Here is a 17397-nt window from a genome sequence, read left to right as displayed (position 1 = left end):
GGCAGAGCTGGGGTTTGAACTGCGGTCTGTAGACTGTCTGAAGCCTGCCCTTTGCCTCAGGTATCTTTGGGTTCTCAGGGTCTCCGTCCAGTCTTGGGGAAAGCCTGTTCTTGTGCAGCTGGAAAAAGTGAGGCTCCCAACGTGCCTTGGGGCATAGGCACCGTCTGTTATTTTATTTAATTCTCACAGCATTCCCATAAGGGAAGTAAAGTATCTCCTTTTAGTGCTCTTGGCATTCTAGAATACAGTTAGACTAACCCAAGGTCATGTTCTACTAGCAATGAATGCCTAAACTCAGAGCTCACTGAATGTGCGTCACTGTTGTGGGGAAGACCCTTCCCTGTCTCTGCTTCGCATCCTCGCCACGCCATTCCTAAAGCCGGTCAGGTGTGAGTGGTCAAGGCCCAACTCAACGAGAGTAAATGGCTGCCTTCTCACACCTGTTCCCTGGCTGGGAGCCTTATATTTGAATCTTGACTACACCTGGCCTAACCCTAATCCCGATGTGAGTTTCACTGGTGGAGATGTTTGGTAGATGTGTTTGAGTATCTGTGCTGCACAAAATAATAACAATAATCTCTTCCCTTCACATTGCTTCTTAGTATAGCCTGCTTTCATGAACATTATTTTCACCTCTCAGTGAGTTGTCATGTGAGATCAGAGCTGAGTGGACTGACGGGCAGCCTGGACAGAACTGTAAAGTCAAAACTTTCGGCCTCTTTCCCTTTGTTTCTCCTGCCTCAATCCTAATCCCTGCACACTAGCTCACCTGTGCCTTCCCGGGTTCCTCCCACTCTGGATGTTTCTTTACCTTTATTTCCATATTAGTTCTTACCCAGACCATTTTAAGGACAATGGGCTGATTCGATTAACAAGTCCCTGCTATCTCCCCTATACAGTCTAATGTTTGATGGAAACTATAATATATATTTCTACTTAAGGAATGACAGCAATGGTAAGAATTTCCCAGAGACCATTCTAACAAAATAGCCATATGGATGGCTGTGTAATGTCACAGCTGCCAACAGCAACAGGAACTTTTATTGAACACTTTCCACGCGCCAGACACTGTGCTAAGCACTCGACATGCATTACTTCATTTGATGCCGCAGCGCCCTAGGAAGGAAAGCTGTATAGCCCTATTTAACAGATGAAGAAAGCTTGTGCAGAAAATTAAGGACGTTGTTCAACAGCACACAGCTATTAAGAGGCAGAGCAGAGAGGTAAATCCAAGTCTTATTCAATCCAGAATCCATGCTCCCCGCCCCCCGCCCAGCCCTCTCCTGGCTAATGTGGAAAGTGTAGGATCAGATAAGAAGGGGAAGCCAGCCCTAACTCAAGACTTCAAAAAATTTCTAGGGCTTTATTATTAACTCTCTGTTGTTCTATTATAGAAATCACTTTGGCTCCTAGGAGGGGTCAAAATTCAAGGTGGTTCAGCACAGACAAAGGAGATCTGTGGGGTAGAGGGAAGTACAGCATAATGCTTAAGAGACTTGGCTGTGGGCTCTCTGGCGCTTACGCCCTTATAATTGGGGCTAGTTATGTGAATATTTCTGAGCCTTGCTTTTCTTCATATGCAAAATGAGTGTATTAGTAGTACGTGCCTCATAGGATTACGGTGCATCATGTAAAACCCTTAGCATAGTACCTGGCACATAGCTGACATTAATGTAGCTGGAGAGAGAAAGCAAGAGCAAGAGAGAGAAAAGAGAGAGTGACAAAGAGACCAAAGAATTTTTTTCCTAGGTCCTGATCCTTATAAGGTTTCATAGGTGACATCTCTTCAGTACCTGGGTAATTCTGTTCCTGAACTTTTGCTGTGAAGTATTCTTTAAATTAAAATCAGGTCCGAGTTAAATCTTTATTTTAATAGTACTGGACTACTGCACTTACACAATCATGAACTGCTGACAATATATTTGTTAACGTTTTAGAAACATTTTGTAAGGGCATGAATCATGAAATGGTTTTCTTGATCTGTTTTTCCTCAGCATGTTACTAAATAGAGAGCAGGTAATCAGGAGTTACCTTGAGACTTTCACACACTAGAGATGGTAATGCGGAGAGGGAACAATTCACTCCAAAGTGCTTTTCTTGAAAGCTAAGTGTCAGGAGAGACTAAAGAGTTGCTGTCAGAAAGTCTGTAATGATGAAGCACAAACATTAGCCTTTTTTTTTTGGATGGCTTGATGTTCTTTTAATGTATGAAAAAAATGTTTGAGCCTAGTGTAAACATGCTTTTGGTCCCTGAATTTTTTTTTAACATCTTTATTGGAGTATACTTGCTTTACAATGGTGTGTTAGTTTCTGCTTTATAACAAAGTGAATCAGTTATACATATACATATGTTCCCATATCTCTTACGTTCAAATCCTTGGGCTGACATTACGCTTGGTCACTGTAGCACCTATATCAGGTCCTGCAATATCTTTTGACTTGAAGCAAGTTTTCCCTGTAACAAAGACCATTAAGTGGTCTGTTAATTAGAGGCACTGGGAGGAACTCAATATCATGTTCATCAAATATTTCTTTTGGAAAAAATGTTAAATGTCCCATAAATGAGAGCATGACCAGGCATTCTCTTTCATCTGGGTCTGGCTTAATGATCAGCTCAGCAGTCATTAAAGTCTGCATGGTAAACCCTTCTAAGTCTGCATCTTTATTCTGTTGTAAGATTAAAGAACAAACTTCAGAAGTCATTTATGGAGATGGAGAAAACCCCCATCTGGCCAGTCTGAAAAAAATATAAATACATTTTTTCTGACCAGGCAAGAACCTTATGTCAGCACTTCTCAGAGTATGTCCCGTGGAGTACAAATCCCTTGAGTTATTCCATTGAAAAGGGGTTCTGTGGTCAAATGAGTTGGGGAAGTTTTGTATGCTAGATCTCTACTTCCACATACACACATGAAGATTCACCCTGCACAGTAACATGTTAGAAACTCTGGTAAGTTCTACATTAAGGAATCCTGTTCAACCTTGTGTAAGGTGGCAGTTCCCTCAGAGTACTTGACATAGAACCCTTGTGTTGCGCATCATACTACTATCATAGCATTATGTATTGTATGGACATTGTCTACTTACCTGCCTACCTACATTAGCTTACATCAGACGGTAAGCTTCTGGAGAACAGAGATCCATATCTTATTTATTTTTTATTTCTTATGTGAACACAATTTCTGGAACAGAGTGGGTACTCAATAAATAGTTAGAAAGAGAACCGAACTCTCAGTGAATATGTGTTGATGGCAAGGAAGAACAATGTAAATACATCAAAGGAAGAAGGAAGGTGAACTGTTTCTGCCTTTGAATCATATAAACCATAATCTCTTATAACGTAGCACCTGTGCAATTGGTCCTGCAAGGAATTTGAATGTGAACACTTAAGAGCAGGAACATCCTGCTGGAGTGGATATAAGGATGCACATAAACACATATATGCCAAGTCTGGTTTGGGGCTTTTTATGATGATATTTATTAAAACCAAAAGCTGTAACTCTTTTCTTTGGAACAACTTACATCGCATCATTTCCCTATTCCCAAAGACTGATATGAGGTTTTCCCAGCTCTCTTGATTTTCCTGATCCCTTTCCTGTCCCCCAACACAGCTTCTCCAGCCTCCATTCTGTGCTGTGGTCCATGGAGCACCCACTTCCACATCATAGTCTCCCCACCCACAGGTCCTTCTGGCTTCTCCTACCTTGGTCCTCAACCCCTGGGAACCCTCAGCAGGTATTTTCATCTTCTTTTCCCTAAGCTTCTCAGCACAGCTGGAGAAAATGAGATTAATCGCCACTGTCCCCTCCAGGCTGCTGGGATCCATGCTGCTGGGAAAGCCTTTTATTCAGATCATCTCTCACTGACTTCCATGCTTGTTCCCCACCCCAGATATTCAGATCCATTTTCATTCGCAAGTTTCCAACTCGATCCTACCTGCCTCATTCTTAGGATGTGACCTCATGGGTTCAACTGCCAAAAGAATGAAGGCATTGAACACAAGCCCCTTCAGTTCTGTTCCTCTCTGAATCCTCACTTGCCTCTCTTTGAATCTGACAGTTGGTTTCTCAGTCAAAACCAACCGGTCATCTATACGTTTGATTTCGTCGTCCTGCCTCCTCTGGGACCTTATTTCATAAATTGTTCCCTCTCTCATAAATTTTCAATTTCCATTAGTCCTTTGCATGCTGCCAACATATGTTGGTCATACAAATGAACAGCAAACCTTCCCTTCACCTTTTTACCCATTTAAGTTGCCACCCTATCCCATTCCTTTAGTCTTCAAACTCCCTGGAACACGTGTCTTCAATTACTGTCTAGGAACCAGTGCAGTTTCTCCTTCTTCAAATCCTTGCCTTCCTCCTCCACTGCTCCCTCAAGGGTTTATCAACAGCAAATATTTCCCATTGATCTTGCTGCAGGAATCATCATACCTGAGAAAATCCTACCCTTCTCTCAAAGTCCATCTCAAGAGCCCCTTCCTCTTTGAATCTTGTATAAGTCATTAATTTGTGTTTTGTTGGGATGAGATTGTATGATAAAAGATCCTAGGTCAGGGCTAGGAAGACTTGGCTTTAAGTCTTGACTCTAGCACGAAATGGCACAAATCAGAATGTCATGTCACCTCTCCATAAAATAAAAACATGTTTTAAGATGTTCACTCAGTCTCTTCTAATTCTTATTATATTTTTAGACATCTTAATGTCAGGAACTATCTTTTAACACTGTGCAGCACAGTCCTGTGGATAGCTTTCTCTATTTCTTTATTTCCTCTCGCAATAATCTTCTCATTTTAGCAAAAAGTGAACGAAATTTGTCTGTGATTTGGATTTCTGCTTTTCACTTTGCCCTTTAATAATGAAAATGAAACTAGATGTAAAATATCTAGGGTTCTAAAATTTTTAAAGACAACACTTAGCAGTTCGCTTGGATAGAAGAACAGGTCTAGTAAATTTCTGGAGAGATTTTATAAATAGGTGGCTATTTAATAACAAGACACTCTGCTATAAAGGGACTAAGGAATCAGAAAACCAATGTGTAGATAAGATACATGAGAAAAGGTGAATTTCCTATCACATTTCATGATGTCTGAGAACATGGGGAAATGGCTGCTCCAGGCTATTAATGTTCCAGGATAATTAAAGCAGGGCAGCTGAGTGCAAGGCAGAAATTGCAGGATCATTAATTTCTGACACAATAATCAACACATTATAGAACAGATTAGGGTGGTTCCATACACAGAGCCAGGAAAATTATACTGTCAAGTGGAGTATGTTTTAATGTGAAATTGGATAGAGGAGCTAAGTATGGAAAAGGAGCCTACTGTTGAGTTTTTCCAAGCAAAACTCAGTGTCAGCTGTCAGTCCAGGAATTATAAATTACTTTAAATATGCATAAGGCAGAGTTGAGATACTCTGATTTTCCTTCTCTTTCATTTCCTTTCAGATATTTGTTGTTGGGTTTCTGTGTTTCATGTCAACTTATAGGGAAATGACTGGAAAGACTGATTAGCACAACTGGTGGTTGCTAACACACAGCTTACGTGAGTGTGGTGTTTATGTCAGTGCATTCTTTCATGACTTTCCCAAGGAATTAATTTCATAGAATATGGCTGGATTACCACGTTTGTCCTCCCAGCACCATGGAGATATCTGGGACATTCTTTCCCCATAGTCTTATCAGTAAGCTTAATTAAGCAAAAATGTATTCCAAAGATTGTTTATAAACCTAAAAACACTACCTCCCTCCACACTTCCAGATTCCTAATCTTGTATTTCACAGTCTCACGATGGCTGCCTTTATAGGGAATCTTTTCCCGGGTTTTTTGGATGAGGCAACACTGACTAATTTGCACTTTGAGATTCTCTGGTGATCCTCTGGTTTCCTGAGCTCATAGACCAGGTAAGTATTTGCTGGACACTCTAGGTATAAGCTCAATTCACTTACTTGGAAATCGACAATTCACATATTAGTAAAGGCTCGCTACTTTCTCCCACAGAAGAATACCTTATTTCCTTTTGCATAGCTATCCCCACCTTTTTCTCCCTCCCTTGTGTGGCTTTCTGTGGGTATTCTGTGCTCTGTCTTTGCAGTACCTACATCTAGTAGAAGTCTCTCTCCAGGTGGTCAACAAGCTACCTCCCTATGCATCTCCCACCACACCCTGAAGGGTCATGAGCTCCTATTTTCTCTTCAACATTGGCTTGCATGTGAACGTAGGCAATGCTCAAAGACGCATTACTATTTGTGGCCTGCCTATTTCATCTCAGTCTCTGAACCAAGACATTTAGTTCTCCCTTAGTGTCTTTCTCCAAATAAAGATTGCCTAATAAACATATCTGAAAGGCAAATGTCAAGCCAGAAAAAACAGTTTGCAACGTATATGACAAACTCCTAATGCATTTAAGCTTTAAATTTAATATATCAATAAGCAAACCTTGAACTAAGAAGTAGGAAGGTGGGCAATGAATATATACAGGCAAATCAGAAAAAAAGAAATATGACTGGAAAATAAGTGCACAAACATGTCCAACTTCATTTATAATCAAAGAAATTTAAAAAGTAATAAAATAGCACATTTGTCTATCAAATGGATCAAAATATTTTTAAAACATAATACTCTGGAGTATGATATTTGTATTAATAGCTGCATTCATACTGCCTATATTGTTCAGTTTTTCAATTAAAAAATCTTTCACTTTAGGCCAAAAATATATAGATGTATATATAATATAGGAGTTATATATATACTTAAATTTCATTTATTAAATATATATATATATATATAATTACATATTTAAGTGTATTATATATAAATCATTGCCCTGGAGAGGTGAGTATTCAAGGAAATAGGATTCTCATAAGCTCTAGCGTGAAGGTAAATTGATATAATATTACTAGATGATAATTCAATTACCTGTATCAAAAAGAAAGATCCCAAACATGCATATCCTTTGACATAATAATTCTAATTCTAGGAATTTATCATCAGGAAATAATCATGGTTATGCACAAAGGTTTATCTACCGATATTCATCACAGCAGTATTTGTAATATTGCAGAATTGGAAACTGCCCAATCATCCATCAGTAGGGGTTGGTTAAATAAGTTGTAATACAGCTAAAAAGGGCTTAGCATTATACAAGTTTTTAGCCACAGCTCTGCCTCAAGTCAGGATCTCCACTTTGCCCTGGGAGTTAATGAAAATAAGACCCACACTGTCTCTATGTCTCATACGTGAGCAGAGTGAAGTCATTATTCCTGTTTGGCTATTAGCTAAGGTCACTGTCTTCTCCTGACCCAGAGAAATTCATCCAGAGCAGGGGTGAGCCCTTGAGAGTCAAGACAAAGACATAGATTCCGCCTTTTTTGCAATTGATTGTGTTCTCCAAGTCTCCTGGTAGGACTGACGTTTTATATCTCCATCCACGTGTCACAATAGGACCGTATTATGACGTTCATCCTTGGGCATGACAATTAAATTGACGATTACATTACATTGCTCAGGGAAGTGTTTGACCAGGGGTCCTCCCTAAGGGAGGTGGGCCAGAGATGAACCACATTGTATGTCCAGGAAGGCATTCACACCTATTTCCTTTAGTGACGATGAAAGGCTTATAGGAAAATTTTATATGATAATGTTCTCGTTATCAGGGTGTGAAATTAGATCCTAAAACACTAAAAATGATACCATCTCACCTGTAGTTCTAATGTTCATTTTTTCAGAGGCTTTTCATGTTTAGTTTCCATTTAGACCCTCAATACTAACTGTACAGGATTGTGCAGGATCTATGTCCCACAAAAAAGAGAGCATGAATTTTGGAGTCAGACAGACCTCACTCCCAAAACAAAGGAAAGGAAGTGAAAATGGGTGCAAATGAAGATAAGATTGAAGGTGTGGATGTGTGGGGAGTTGAGGGGATTCTTTCCTATGGGCTAAATTTTCCGTGTGGAGCAGACATAAGGTCATCGGCTAAGAGGGAGAAGGACATCAGTGAAGTTAGGGAACACCTGCTGTGGAGAGGCGGGGTTACTGCCTGCGAGGAGAGGTTTCAACACTCACCAGCCCTGAAATTCAGTCACGATCTATGTAAGATTCAGGTTCTGGTGCCAGGTGATGGAGAACTCTTTATAAACATACATAAGGCAAAATGACAGGAAGCTAGTTATAATATAAATACAGGTCAAAGACATACTTGTCCTCTGCTATTAATTGGGGGAGTTTCAAGCCTTTCAGAATCATGTTCTAAAATACCTAAAGCAAAAAGGAGAAAATGAGCAGATTGGTATAATGAAATATGTTCTATCAGATATTCGGAGTGTCATGTTTCATGGCCGGGTCTACAGCTAGCTGTTATATGACCTTGAGCTCATATCATAGGGTCTCTGGGCCTTTTCCTCATTCTAAAAAATATCTGATTCTGAGGTCTCTTCTGGAAACACCTTTTCCTTTTCAGTGACCAAATGATTTGAAAATAATGCAGATTTCTGAAATCAGTGAGTTGAGAGATCTGGGTATTTACCACACAAATAACAATGAAAAACTTTGCTGCTGATCTGCAAATCTACCACAGGGTGCCCTCTACCCTGAAATGGAAGGCTCTTACAAGCAGACGGACTCATGCTGGGTAAAGCTGGAAGCTGTTCAGTCTTTGTTGCTTGTGAAAGCCAAGAGCTGAATTAAATCAGATGGGTCTTTAAGAAAAGAAGAAACAAAACAGATGGATCTTTTAAGAAAAAGTGTTGGTCAGCTAAAGACTTATTTAAAAACACATGGTCATTCTGCCTTTTGTGGGATCTGAAGACCAAATATAGTATCTGCAGGAGGCATGCTGTTACGGTTTAGCAACTGTTTCCCCAAACATGGCTGGAATTCTAAAAATACTAAAGTCTTATACTCATTTTTCTAGATAAAGCTCCACTCAGCCTGTCTTTAGGGATTTGTGAAAATTCCACCCTTTTAGCCAAGTGTCTAATGTCAGAATTTTTGTTTTGCTTTATGTTTTTTTTTTTTAATTCTCTTAACAACTTATTGTCAAACAGTTAAATGAATGCAGTTGCATTACATAGTATAGTATATCCTGCAATTGTGTCAAAAGCATCTTAATGAAGGGCTCTGGAATTCCACTGACTGGATTATAGTAATTTTGTGAGTAATTATTCCACCAGCTCTGCGGTCGCCATATCCAAATTTATCTGTGCAAATGATTCCAGAAGATTTCAAACCTCGTCAGAATAGAAGTTAAATTTAACCCAGAATCAAACCCTCTGGTAAATTGTTGAGGTCCACTGCTTATAACAAGAACGTAACTAGGTTTGTTTTCGAACATGGGTAATTTATGGTGTTGTTGGCATAGGATTGAAATGTTTCTATGTGAAGATAGGAGGCCATTTCTGGAAACTATCATTCACATACTAATTATAGGCCCAACTGGGGCTTTTCAGTTGGTAAAGTAGGTGGTGGATTAACCCAACAACCTGGCCAGCGATGTCTCTCTGGAAGGCCATGAAACTACTTTAAAGGTCAGTGAAAAACCAGTCAGTTCAGCCAGTGTTGAGCTCTTTAATACCAACGATGTTTTTTTAACTACACAACAAAGGTTTGTGGTTCCCTGCAAAAGCTTTCATTACTTCCCTCCCTCAGCAAAGTCCTATTCATTGTGTTGGGTGCCACTTAAACTATGATACTTCATAAAGTTATAATTAGTAACCCTAATGTTTTTTCTTTCCTGCATGCTTTAATCAAGAACTTTTCTGGACTTTTACAGGTTTAGGGGCAGTCTAGCCCCTCTGAGTAACCCAGCCTTGTGGCTGCGTTTCTGTGCAGACTCTCTCTCCACCCCACTGTCCCCACCCCCTGGGAGGGAAAAACTTTAGGAGAGAATTAAAATTTGTATACTATGAGGAAAGTTTTCTCAGTTACCCTTAGGATTTGCTCCCTGTCATTATGTTATTTTGAGGGAGTAGATCATTCTTTTTTGAAAGGGAGGCAAGTGAAAACAACGAAGATACTCCATTGCCCTTTGACAATTTGCAGTTTTCTGAAGCAGGAAATTGGAAGAGTGAAGCCCTGATCATCTCCAGGATGATTATTCAGCTGGAGTGTCAGTCCATCTCCCTTGCTTTTTTGCTCCTTTGCCTTTTCTATCCAGGGCTTGAGGGTATTTCATTGCTCCTTAGAACTACCACCTGGTGATGTGCAGAGGAGAAGAAAACTAATTCAATCTAGCCTGCTTTTAACATGTAAACAACTGTCCTGCTCTGACTGGGAAGAATTAACAAGTTGAAATTGACAGAGAATCCAAAAAGGAGGTAACAGATCTGAAAGTTCCTCACATAGGGACTACACATAATAGAAATTTAGCAAGTGGGGTTTGATAATCCACATAGCAGTTTTCTACCACATTTGACTGGTGGTTCTCAGCCAGAAAAGATTTTGCCCTGGCCCCCCTCCCCAAAGGGACATTTGGCAGTGTCTGGAGACATTTTGGATTGTTATAATTTGGGGGTGATATTGGTATCTAGTGAGTAGAGACCAGGAATGCTTAACATCCTGCAATGCACAGGGCAGTCCCCTACAACAAAGAATTATCTGGCCCCAAATGTCAATAGGGCTGAGATCAGAACACCCTGCTGTAGATAAATGAGCATGTGCAATGTGTAATTTTAATATGATAAGAAGTAAGTTAAATCATGTTTTTGATCCTTACTTGACTATATTTAAAGTTATTTGTTTGCAAATATGTATTTATCACTCTCTCCATTCACTGCCTATTTGTATTTCCAAAGTTAGTCTAGCTAAGTTTTCTCAACAATTAATATTCTCTATCAAAAAAAATTTTAAGTATCACTAGTCCCTAAGGACTGGAACCTTTAGTGCACTGAAACAAATTCATTTACACAAATCTAATTTGCCCTAACTTTTAAGAGATTTGCATAAAATCAAGAACACTGTCTAAGGGACAGCAATTTACTTTGTCCCTCTTCTCCCCTCTTAAATAGATATTAGTATCTATTCAAGTTGCCTAAGGTTTTTTTCCCAGTCTTTAGAGATATTCTGTTTACTTTGAAATACTGCCAAAAATGAAATAAACACTGTTTTTTAAAAAAAAAGATCTATAAATAAACAAGAGGTTAATCCCCTTAAGAACTTAGACTATGGGCAATTTCCTTCTTGTCACATTCTTAATGGGACCCAGGGACAGAGTTCTTAAGAACAGACCAAAATGTTTGGCTTTCTCTTCGCCTGTGTCAGCCAGGCCCAATCCTCAGCTTACCCAGTCACCAACTACCCTAAAATAACCTCTCCACCTCAAGAGGCCCTCAAAATGCAAGATGGCGTCACAAGAATAGGAGATGACATTATCAGCATTATTTATAGCAGGGTGGAAATCCAATGTGTTAGACCAAACAAGCTGATCTTGTCACGTTTCTTTTGTGTGTTGGAATGCTGATAGACAGCTGCCAAACAGATCTGAGGTTTGAGGCCATAGTTTGAATCTAGTACATAGCTGACTGACTTTGTGGCTCTTTTATCAGAACAACATGTGGTCTGGCCAGTATTCTAAGTGTAGAAAGAGTTCTAAGATAGGAATAACCTAGTGGCCTGCTGTTGTCCAGAACATCTTTAGCATTTCACTTAACCCACTGTGGCAGTTCACAGATTTGTTTGGAATGTCCAAAAGGAGCCAGGAAGCTCTATCCAGTGGAACTTTCTGCAATGAGGAAATGTTACATATCTGCCATAACCAGCTCACTTGATCACTGGCTCTATGTGGCTGTTACGCACTTGAAATGTGATTAGTGCACCTAAGGAAATGAATTTTAAATTTTATTTAATTTTCATTTAAATAGCCACATGTCCTCGTGGCTACTATAATAAACAGTGCCAATCTGAAAAACAGTAACTCATTATTCCACATCTTCATTATAGATATTTTGATTCCTTCTTCTTTTGTCTCAATTATAAATATAGCAAAATTAAAGAATGTTTAGAAAATGAGAGGAAATTCTATTCAATACCCGTAATTTCATGAACCTAACAAAATTGTTATACATTTGGTAAATTTTCAAGGTTTTTTTCTATGTATTTTTAGATGAGTTCGATATAATTTACTTTATTTTATTTTGCTTTATTTTAATTTTATCTATTATAATCAGCTTTTTTCACTTAACCTTATGAGAGGAATATATTCCTCTACTACTAAATAATATTCACAAGCTATCAGAGTTAATGATTGCCTATTTCTTAGATCGTAGCACCATGATTTGTGTATTTCCTCTGTTTTTGAAATCTTGGGTTCTTCATTTGTTTGCTTCCTTGCTTGCTTGGTTTTATGGTCATTATAAAATAATGCTGTAGTAAACATGTGAAAGCATGTTTACATTTCTCCTCTTTAAGATATGTTTACCTGCCAAACGTTTGAGTCTTATTTAGGTAATAATTTACATGGTGAATCATTTCACTACCGCAGAATCATTTTGAAAAAGTCCTTTTTCACTATTCATGTCAAAAACAGACTTTAAAGAAGCGGAAGGAAAAGAAAACCAAGTCTTTTCTAGCTGCAGCACTATTAATTCAGTAAATTACGAGACAGATTACTCTTCCTTCCCATCGAACAGGAAGAATTGCTGATAAAATGTAACTGTACTCAGGGCTGATGCCATAGACCTCTGCTTTGCAAATGGGGAACAAGTTCCCACGCATAAATCCTACAAGTAAAATATTTTACATAGTCAGGTCATCTCTAGAATTTATAAAGATAAGAAAATTAATGGAAGTTCAATTAAAAATCCCAAAATGCCCCTTTTATTTTGTTCCTTGTAAATACATATAGTTATATATTATCACATCTCCAAACTATCCTTTTTATAATTTAAAGTAATATGAATACAGTCCAAGTAAACTTTCACACATCTTACGATTAGGAGTTATTCTGAAGATATTGGCCTAAGACATTTTATATTTTGCATAGTGATAAACTGTCATGAGATTTTTCAATTTCTTTTTAAATAAATTCTATATTCTGGTGGCTCTGATCATCAAAGAGCAGTTAGATCCTATTGATAACACAGATAAATCGAAGACATAGCATACTGTATATTAGAACCTAAAAAGAATCAAATGTTCTCATTATTCATAATTTGGGTTGTACTTTCTGTAATATCTCTTTGTCTTTTTTGAATTAAGATTTGTATTTGAGGGATTGACCATGGACTGAATGACCTTGTGCTCATTAAACATCAGGTTATACCTGTGAAGCAGCTTTGTAAACGGCAAAGTACAGTGAAAATCTAGCATAAATGTTTTGAAAAGTGCTCTTTGCTCATCCTGTACGTGAAAAGGAGACTTTTAAATTGGCCTAATGGAAAGAAATCTAAGACTTTTCTCTCTGTCTTTGGCACAATGAATTTAATAATTTATAGTAGAGATTTATTTTTCCTTCACATACAACAGTAAAAATGTTTGGCCTGATAAAATAACTGCATTTAGGGCTTTTATTAGTGATAACACTCAGGGACATAGATCTTTACTTTGGAAATGGAACTTGGGTCTCCAGATAGCAAATCACTGGGACTTTGTTCGCTCTATGAACGAAGCACATTGCCAGAAAGTCACTTCCAAAGAATCAATAGTGTGTTTACACTGGAAATGTTTGTAACAAAGCTTGGACTGCCATCCACCCTGTACGCACTTTGTGGATTATCTGGGGAAAATATCTAAAAGTTGACTGGTTTTCCTCTGCCACCTAGTTAACGTCTTGCTTTCCTCTCCCAGTGTTTTAAAGAATGCAAACTAAGTTCAGCATTAGTGTACACAACATATCATTGTGAGCTTGATTCTACTGAAAAAAAATAAGAGAAGTAGTCCCAGGGTCATATATAAATGGTTAACCATTACTCATGCCACTGTGATCTGTGGTTCACAGACAATGAAGAGGTGCCTGTAGTTTGCTTCTGCACATCTGTTGTGTCAAGTAGTACATCCCAGGTCGTAAGTGTTTCCAATTTTCAGTTAACAGAACTCACAGTTTTACTTTTCTGAATTGCAGGTGGTTTTCATGAGCCTGTGCAAAAGTTTCTGGGACTGTGGACTTGTAGCCCTGGATGACATTACAATAGAATTGGGAAGCTGCTGGTCTCCAGGTAAGACGGCGGTCATTTCAGCTTTCTTTTGTCTCCCTGGCCGATTCATGGCATGTCCTGTTTCTCTAAGAACATACCACGTACATTTAATCTGTGCTAGTCTGTCCTTTGCCTTTCTTGTCAGAAGTGTCTCTCTCATTTAGAAATGATGCCTTGAATGCAATGTGTGACTTTGTACATATGACTTGACCCCTGTATCTTCATCTATAAGAGAGGTGGTAATACCTACCTGAAAAGTGGGGATAGTACACTTAAATTCCCTAGTGTAGGACCTGGCACAAAACAGCGCTTTAAAAACAAATACCTTCTATTATAATTCCTTTTGTTATTATTATTGTTGTTGCCTCAGACGCATGCAGATTTTCAAGAAATATTGATGAAATTGTTATTATACATAGACTAGGTAAACATATCATATCTAAATGATAATAAATATTTTCCAAGTGAATTAAATGACAGTGGAACAATGGAGCAAGTATTGATGATAGTGACAAGTATTGTGGCTGTGTGTTGGACCTTATGTCTAATGAGAAAATTGTGCATACCTCAACCCAAATCATTGGTTTCTATCTACTAATTACCACTGCATCCTAAGTCTCAGGGTATCCATTTCTTTAACAAACAGGCAAATTGTGGCATCAATTTGGCACCAGAGAATAATCTCCATGTTTATTTAATTAAAAGATAATTTGTTTGTAGTCGATTTGTGTGGCACTGCAAGAACAGCATAAAACAAGATAAAAATCTCTATGCTCAAGACGTAGAAAAGGGAATGAGGCTTCATTAGCTTGTAGTGTATATAAAATAAAATGAAGTAAAATAATTATCATGCAAGAGATGGAAAAGATAAGCTATTTATTAGAGAATCTAGAGGTAGGGAGGTACAACCAAAGAAGTCCCCAGGAAGTTGGGAGGTGACACCACTCTAATAATAATCATTACTACAGTTATTGAAGATAGCACCCAAAGACATAAACATTTGTTTGTTCTTAGAAATGGAAAATAAGCCTCAGGTAGCAAAACACCAAGTTCTAATATATATTTAGCTAATATTTATTGAGAACTTCATGTTCTAAATATTTTACATACATCATCTTATTTAATCCTCACAACCCCCTGAGGTGGATACCACTAATATTCCCGCATTACAAATAAGAATGCTGAGGCACAGAAAAATTCAGTAACCTGCTCCACACATATTAAGCTATGCCTCCAAAATCACATTTAATTCTTTCACATTCTCCCCCTCCTCCAAAGCAGCTATAGGGTTGCTCTGAGGATTCCCTTCACTCATTCTGGATTTCTGAAGAAAGCTCCTGCATGCCGTTTTATTATTTTTATGTTTCCATAGAGGCAACATACCTCCAATTTTCAGAGCTTTATAAGCTCATTCACGCAAATAAATTCACAAGTCAGAGAAAGCTTCTTTCTCAAAGTATTCCCATACTTTTGGATCTAGATTTCTGATTGTTCTCTGCCTCTCTGGCAGAACCTAGGGTGGAGTCCAGCCTCTAGCTAGAAGCACCAGCGTGGCTTAGGTGGGCTTCTGGTGAGGGGGCTGCCTCTTCATGTGGGGCATGTGGCCAGACGACACCCATACGTGCAGCACGTGCTTCCAGTGAGCCTTGGAATACATATTCATTGAAAGAGCCTCAGCAATTGTAACACCTGCTGTTTCCTTGCAGAGAAGCTTCCAACTCCACCTGGAGAGTGTACTTTCGAACAAGATGAGTGTGCATTTACTCAGGAGAGAAGGAACCGGAGCAGCTGGCACAGGAGGAGGGGAGAAACTCCTACCTCCTACACAGGACCAAAGGGAGATCACACTACTGGGGTAGGTGAGTTATGCCACATGGTGCTGTTTCCTAAGGAAACCAGAAATAGCATTCTAGGGGTCATTTACTGCATTTTGAAATGGGAAAAATGATGTGTCTAGAATGAACTGCACGTGGGATGCTACACATGTGGGGTAAGTAATTCAGTATGTGCATTTAAAATCATTCTTTCTGTTTATTACATTGCTTATATATCTTGCTGGAAAAAGGATTTAAAGAGTTTACAAAGATATGCACACAAAGATAATTTAATTAGAGGTAGGTTTAAAAATAAAAGAGAGATGGACAAAAATGAAAAAAAAGTATATGATGATGTAAACTTAAGCCCAGGACTCAGACCTAGTATAGAAATATGCTGGCAGACAGGGGAGGAGATATATCAGTTTGAGTCCTCACTTTCTAGAAACTGAAAAAGATGGAAAACTCATCTGTAAAACATGACTTACAGTGTTCTTAGGATAGAAACAGATGAAGCAGTCCATCAATGGGTGGAGGCAATAAGGAGGTGCATTTTCTGTAGAAAATGTATAAACTACAATAAACTAGGCTAAAAGTTGATCTACTTCTTATTATCACCATGTGTCAGCAATTGTAAACAATGTCAGTGATAAAAATACTCCCTAAAGAATAGACCTTTCTCACTGATCCTCTCAATTTTACTTGGTATACCAGTTGGATAACAGCACATCATTTGGCCCAGAAAAAAAGAACTATCCCTGATACTAAGATTATAGAGATATTTCCTGAAGGGTCCTTACAGAGAGTTGCATAGTGCTGTTTCTTATGGTCTACCTCAAGATAAGTCTAGGGAATAACACCACAGAGCAACCTATAGCATAACCTATTTGTTGAATTGGCTTAATTTGGTAGGGTGCAATCAGGAACAGCTTTGTTTTTTCTTTCCAACACTCTCTTCAAACATACCCTAGAGAATTCTCCCTTCCCTACCCCTTGGCAGATCCCATAGCTTCTCAGTCTGATTGAGGTATAGGAGCCGCCACACATTCAGGTATGCTAAAAAGTCCAATTCAAATTAAAACTTCAGTTTCTCATTCAAGCAAATCATCTTTCTCCCTCAGCATGGGCCTGATTCATAGTTTGGAGATGATAAAAGGGAAGACTCTCTGTGCTTTAACTGTGTTTAACTTCCTCCTCTGCCCCTCATCTTCATGATCATTTAGCCAGGGTGAGTGGAGGAGGGATTAAAAGAAAATAACTTTTAAAATGTTTGGTGCTATTTCAAATTCTTTCTTGGATATTGAATACCTTCTGTTATGACAGATATCTAAATATTGGCTCTTTGGAGACGGTATCTAAATGCTGCCCCTTTTGCATCTTACCATTTTTGGCACTGTACTCTCTGGCTGATCTCCTATGGCTACCGCCTCTTCCCCTAGCGCTTGCACTGCAGAGGTAC

The 17397-nt window shown here is 38.6% G+C and overlaps 1 protein-coding gene across 4 annotated transcripts in view; it reads left to right on the top strand.

Moving 5' to 3' along the window:
• MAMDC2 (MAM domain containing 2) overlaps positions 1–17397 on the top strand; it is a 166269-nt gene that overhangs the window by 115073 nt on the left and 33799 nt on the right. For 2 of the 4 annotated variants that reach the window (XR_004350384.1, XR_004350383.1), the window contains exons 10-11: positions 14052–14145; positions 15831–15979. Coding sequence is in view for 2 of the 4 variants with exons in the window: in XM_032634940.1 (XP_032490831.1) it covers positions 14052–14145; positions 15831–15983 (247 nt within the window). In the remaining 2 variants the exon portion in view is untranslated. Of the gene's footprint in view, positions 1–14051; positions 14146–15830; positions 15984–17397 lie in introns of all 4 variants that reach the window. The other 2 variants (XM_032634940.1, XM_032634939.1) reach the window with 1 other exon arrangement.

This window comes from Phocoena sinus, chromosome 6 (assembly GCF_008692025.1).
Source record: "Phocoena sinus isolate mPhoSin1 chromosome 6, mPhoSin1.pri, whole genome shotgun sequence".
NCBI lineage: Eukaryota > Metazoa > Chordata > Mammalia > Artiodactyla > Phocoenidae > Phocoena > Phocoena sinus.
This window is presented reverse-complemented; position numbering and strand designations above follow the sequence as displayed.